The sequence below is a fragment of the Lutjanus erythropterus genome, chromosome 24, assembly GCF_056507025.1.
Source record: "Lutjanus erythropterus isolate fLutEry1 chromosome 24, fLutEry1.hap2, whole genome shotgun sequence".
In the NCBI taxonomy this organism is placed as follows: Eukaryota; Metazoa; Chordata; class Actinopteri; order Lutjaniformes; family Lutjanidae; genus Lutjanus; species Lutjanus erythropterus.
This window is the reverse complement of record NC_139340.1, coordinates 8,326,769-8,332,677: the sequence shown is the minus strand read 5'-3', so window position 1 is coordinate 8,332,677 and position 5,909 is coordinate 8,326,769. Positions and strand designations below refer to the sequence as shown.

Genomic DNA, 5,909 nt, shown 5'->3' with positions numbered 1-5,909 from the left:
GTCGATATCTCTGCAACACAATACTGGATGTCAAAACTGGTATTCTGTCATATTCTGTTGATAATGTTACTTTATTTTTGAATTTTGAACGAAAACTCTTCCATAATGTACCTTTAACAACAACTGTGTGTTTCCAAATTTGGTTTGCAAAGTTTGGTTTTTACATGTTACTGTAACATTCAACTCGCTATTTAGATAGCTCTTAAGTAAGACACCCACCTTTATGCAATACTTACTAGTATTTAAAAAGTTAATGAATGATACAAAAGGCAGCAATAAAGGGCTCTGTTAAATTCTTTATAGCCATTTTTGGTCAGGATGCTTTTTGCCAGTTGTCAAACTGGGTTTTAGGGTTGAGAGCTCACAAAAATATACAACAGCTAAAGAGATTTTTTTACACGCTGGCAACCCAAAAGTTGTTCTGATTCATTATTTATGGTTAAACTTATTATTCTTTGGAAACAATATATCAATAAAGACTAAAGACACACATGAAAGGATTATGAAGAGAGATAAAAAGGAGAGGCAGTGATGAAGGAGAAGACAAGCGCCAGAGGTGACATCATCTTTTAGGATTCTTGAAAAATGGGAGGGCGATGTTGGAGGAAGATAAATTAACTGTGGTAGAGAGTTTGACCATTTCTTTTGCCCCAACCTCCTCCCTCCTCCTCCTCCTCCTCCTCCTCCTCCCTGATGGACGGCACTGGGGGCCCTCAGCTCTGCTTCCCCAGCCTCAACTCCTCCTGCAGGCGGCTGCTGAGACCCCACTCTGAGACCGCAGTACTCTACACCCTGCTGGCCTTCATCTCTCTGCTCACTGTGACACTCAACCTCTTTGTCATCATCTCCATCTCCCATTTCCGGCAGCTCCACACACCGACCAACGCCCTGCTCTTGTCCCTGGCTGTGTCCGACCTGGTGGTGGGGCTGCTGGTGATGCCCGTCGAGGGCCTGCGCTACATAGAAACATGCTGGCTGCTGGGGAGGCTGATGTGTGCTCTGACTCCTTATGTTTCTTACTGTCTGCTCTCTGCCTCTGTGGGCAACATGGTGCTCATATCCATTGACCGTTATCTGGCTATCTGTGACCCACTGCTCTATTCCTCTAAGATCACCCTGGACAGGGTTAAAATTTTAATCTGTTTATGTTGGGCCTGTTCTCTTCTCTACAATGGATGTCTTCTGATTGGACACTTAGAGCAGCCGGACAGGTTCAGCTCCTGCCATGGGGAGTGTGTGGTGGTCATCAGCCAAATGTCAGGCACGCTAGATCTCTTCTTCTCATTTGTCGGGCCCTGTACTGTCATGTTTGTTCTCTATATGAGGGTGTTTGTGGTTGCTGTTTCTCAGGTGCGTGTTATTCGGTTGCAGACTGCTGCCACCACTGTCACTGCTGCTCCAACTGCTAAAAAATCAGAGAGGAAGGCAGCAAGGACGCTTGGGATTGTTATCGCTGTGTTTCTCATGTGTTTCTGCCCATATTACTATCCAGCTCTCGCAGGTGAGGACACTTCCACTAACTTGTCCTATTATGCCATGTTGTCTTGGATCATGCTGACAAACTCCTGTGTGAACCCTCTGATTTATGCTCTGTTCTACCCCTGGTTTAGAAAAGCTATCAAACTCATTTTCACACTCAGAATCCTGCAGCCTCACTCCCAGGAGGTCAAGATCTTGTAGACAGAGCTGCAATCATCTGTCTGGTCATTTTTCAGTGTTTTATCCCACCTGTGGCGGCATAACAGAGATGCTTTACAGAGGCCTCAGAGTTTATCATTTTGTCACAAACTTGTTTGTTTAAACAGGTTTTTGTCATGAATACACACCTCATCACTGGGTGAAACACATGAACCACTGACTTCCCACTGCAAATGTGTGTCTGCTGACCTGGAGTCAAACACTGTATGCAGCGTCTGTGCCTTTCAGAAAAATATGATCACAAATGTAAATATGAAGATAAATACAAAAATGTCCTTTTTTTCCCAAGTTTGTCTTTGACACGTTATCATAAGCAAACAAGTACTACAAAAATCATATAAATATTTTCATGTTACTTGATTGTGACACAGTACAATGAACACAGACAGTGTAATTAAACAGACTCAGTCAGTAGGCCTCTTTGCTTTCATGTCCTCCCTGACCATGTCACGTTCTCTCTTCATAATCTCATCATCATGATTATTAAACACTGAAATGTATCTGTAATGCACTTATCTTGCCAACTCTGCTATTAAAAATAATCAAATCAGTATCATCTTTATCTCTGCCCTTTTTTTTTTAAATTTAATCTAATACAACACTGCGGTCATTTGCACTTAGTGTCTTGCTGCATTGACTGGTTCTTAAAAGAAACATGAAAAAACTGTGTGTTCTGTGTAATTGCTGATATTCATATATTTATTTTGAATTTTCACTTTGTCTCCATATACTTACCAATTTGACGGCAACATCCAGGTGTTTGAGTGTGGGCCTGTAAAACACAAAACCAAAAATGGTCAGAAAACATTTGAACATGAAGGCAAATATAGTTAAAAAAAAAAAAAAGTCAATTAAATGTTAAAAATCCTAATAAGCAAAACACATGCCCCTCCATTAGGTTCAACTTGCTACGGTGATCTGAAACAAGGCAAACCTCCCAGTGGAGAGCGTCAGGAGACGGTCAGCAGTTTACAGACCAGTTGTTTAGGTAAAAATCTGTAGTAAATCTAAAAATGTGAAAGACAAATTTGCTAAACAAATACACACTATTTTGATAAAGATCTCAGCAAACCTGATGCTTCTGACCAGAGTAAAATGGCATGCAGATTCTGGGCTGTGGCCACATGGGGGCAATGCAGGACTCTTAACAATGAAAACTACAGACTCTGACAGTCACATCAAGCCATGTTTTAAAGCATTTAACCACCCTTTTCCTTTAAGCCAATTCATTCTAATCAAATTCCCACCAGTTCTATTTCGCAGATGAAATAGTTGGTTGTGTTGCAGTGGACTCAGCTGAAATGTCTACGATGCCTACCTGACAAAAACACAACAGTTTAAATAGCTCGTCCCCCCAAAAAACTGGATTCATATTAAGATTCCTTCAAATTAAATAAGAGAGATACAGTTCTGCATGATCTGTTGTCTACACTATAAGGTCAACACATAAAAGCTGAGCTCAAACTACTGTCTGTTTGAAACAGTAAAAGCAGCACATCACTCTTTAATCATGCTGAGAAAATTTGCAAATAACTTTGTTGTAATCAACTGTTTAATACATTTGGAAAGTTTTGAATTTGAGCTGCTTTCAAATGACAATTTGAGCGCTCTGGTGTTTTAATTATTAACTATTAGTAGAGTCTCACTCATGAAACTACTCATACTCAATTCTACATACAGATATAGACTCAAAACGCACCTAAAGCTAAACACAAATTAATGTGGGAACAATTCATGATTAAAAAGTCAATAAAGAATCAAAATCAAATTGTAAATAGGGAGAAGTGATGATAACGAGGGGGAGAAGTTTCATCATTCATCAGGTATTTCGGGGAACAGAGGGCGGGACTTTAGGAGGATAAATCAAGTGTCTGATGTGGAGTTGCATCATTTTGTCCTCCTCCCTGATGGACGGCACTGGGGGCCCTCAGCTCTGCTTCCCCAGCCTCAACTCCTCCTGCAGGCGGCTGCTGAGACCCCACTCTGAGACCGCAGTACTCTACACCCTGCTGGCCTTCATCTCTCTGCTCACTGTGACACTCAACCTCTTTGTCATCATCTCCATCTCCCATTTCCGGCAGCTCCACACACCGACCAACGCCCTGCTCTTGTCCCTGGCTGTGTCCGACCTGGTGGTGGGGCTGCTGGTGATGCCCGTCGAGGGCCTGCGCTACATAGAAACATGCTGGCTGCTGGGGAGGCTGATGTGTGCTCTGACTCCTTATGTTTCTTACTGTCTGCTCTCTGCCTCTGTGGGCAACATGGTGCTCATATCCATTGACCGTTATCTGGCTATCTGTGACCCACTGCTCTATTCCTCTAAGATCACCCTGGACAGAGTTAAAATTTTAATCTGTTTATGTTGGGCCTGTTCAGTTGTCTATAATGGGTTGATTCTAATAACCCACTTAGAGCAGCCAGACAGGTTCAGCTCCTGCCATGGGGAGTGTGTGGTGGTCATCAGCCACATTTCAGGAACTGTAGACCTCTTTGTCACCTTTGTCGGGCCCTGTACTGTCATGCTTGTTCTCTATATGAGGGTGTTTGCGGTTGCTGTTTCTCAGGTGCGTGTTATTCGGTTGCAGACTGCTGTCACCACTGTCACTGCTGCTCCAACTGCTAAAAAATCAGAGAGGAAGGCAGCAAGGACGCTTGGGATTGTTATCGCTGTGTTTCTCATGTGCTTCTGTCCATATTACTATCCAGCTCTTACAGGTCAGGACACCACAAACAGCATGTCATACTTTGCAGTGTTGTCTTGGATCATGCTGACAAACTCCTGTGTGAACCCTCTGATTTATGCTCTGTTCTACCCCTGGTTTAGAAAAGCTATCAAACTCATTTTCACACTCAGAATCCTGCAGCCTCACTCCCAGGAGGTCAAGATCTTGTAGACAGAGCTGCAATCATCTGGTCAATTTTCAGTTTTAATGAAACATACTGTCTTGTATCATCACCTATAGCTATAATATGTGTGTGTGCTGTCAGGCCAGACTTACTGAGTATACAGTAAGTAATGGTGCCTGAGCATCATTCAAATTCATGTTTACAGTTCCCCAAGTTCATAGCTGTCATAAATGCACTACTAACATTGTACAGTTTGTGATGATTTAACACAAATTCTATTATTTAAGTCTTCTGCAGTGTAAAATGTAATGCTGACAGCCACCATTTAGCCCAAATATACTGACTGTATGACACAGGGCTGCAAGTAATAATTATTAATACTGTAAGGGTTTACTGTCTATAGATAACACATACCGAGAAAAACATATGCATATTTTTTCACTGTTTTATAAATAATGAATTCTTTGCTCCACAAAGGGCCTAATGACTTTGTTAGTTTCTCTACTTCCTCACTGCCTTTGTTGGATTTATATTCAGCATAATAATCCCCATTAAAAGATTTGAAGTCAGATTGGTTTACTGTTTGTTTTTAACGCTGTGACATAGCTTTTAAGAACTACTCTCAAACCGTGCTGTTTTAATTCTGACATGATTGATGTCCTGTGGCATTAATGATGCCATCAAATGGAAACATAAAAGCTGGTAATTTTCTCTTTCAGTCATGCTGCAAATCTGTTTATCATCTCAATTACTGACTGACTGACTGCAATAGTCAAATCAAATAAGAAGGGAATCATTAGCACACACTATAGCACTATAATTTTGTCTGTTACTCTGAATTTTGCATTTTCATGCACAGACTTACCTGCTAAGCAGGCGTTGTCACGTGTCTGTATGAAGCAAGCCTGCAAATCATAATGGTTGGGAAAGTGGTTATTAAATGGAATTTGAAATGGCAAAATATCAATAAGAAGATTGTTATAAAACACACTCTGTCCTCACTTAGGCCTAAATATTATTGATTAAAGCATTTAACGTGCAGCGGAAAACTATATTTTTTAGGACAATTCATTGAAAATTTTGCAGGGTATAAATCTGCAAAGGTGAATAACTGTCAGCATGGTAAACAGTATTTAGCTTGCAAAAAAGCAAAACCTGACAGTGTTCAGTGACTTTTCTATACCAGCACTGTCTGCAGATTGATCATATGAGAAAGAAAAAATATATATTTTATTGTGTGTGCCTCGGACTTTTGTGTTGTGGCACTGAAAGGTACTGAGTGTCGTTTTTTATGTAGTAGATATGAAGTTCTGGTATGTTGCTGTTTTACTGTCATATGCCGCTGCAGTTCCGCCCTCCACAGC

At 41.1% G+C, this 5,909-nt stretch overlaps 2 protein-coding genes across 2 annotated transcripts; both read left to right on the top strand.

The window, feature by feature from the left end:
- Positions 1-693: 693 nt before the first annotated feature.
- Positions 694-1,997, top strand: LOC146304665 (trace amine-associated receptor 13c-like). The gene has a single exon (XM_084713665.1). The coding sequence runs from the start codon at positions 694-696 to the stop codon at positions 1,678-1,680; it is 987 nt and encodes a 328-aa protein (XP_084569791.1). The 3' UTR covers positions 1,681-1,997.
- Positions 1,998-2,678: 681 nt separating this feature from the next.
- Positions 2,679-5,077, top strand: LOC146304664 (trace amine-associated receptor 13c-like). The gene has a single exon (XM_084713650.1). The coding sequence runs from the start codon at positions 3,573-3,575 to the stop codon at positions 4,590-4,592; it is 1,020 nt and encodes a 339-aa protein (XP_084569776.1). The 5' UTR covers positions 2,679-3,572; the 3' UTR covers positions 4,593-5,077.
- Positions 5,078-5,909: the final 832 nt, after the last annotated feature.

What these genes read in the sequence shown, in the direction of transcription:
- LOC146304665 (XM_084713665.1), top strand. Translation starts at nt 694, where the DNA reads ATGGACGGCACTGGGGGCCCTCAGCTCTGCTTCCCCAGCCTCAACTCC.
- LOC146304664 (XM_084713650.1), top strand. Translation starts at nt 3,573, where the DNA reads ATGTGGAGTTGCATCATTTTGTCCTCCTCCCTGATGGACGGCACTGGG.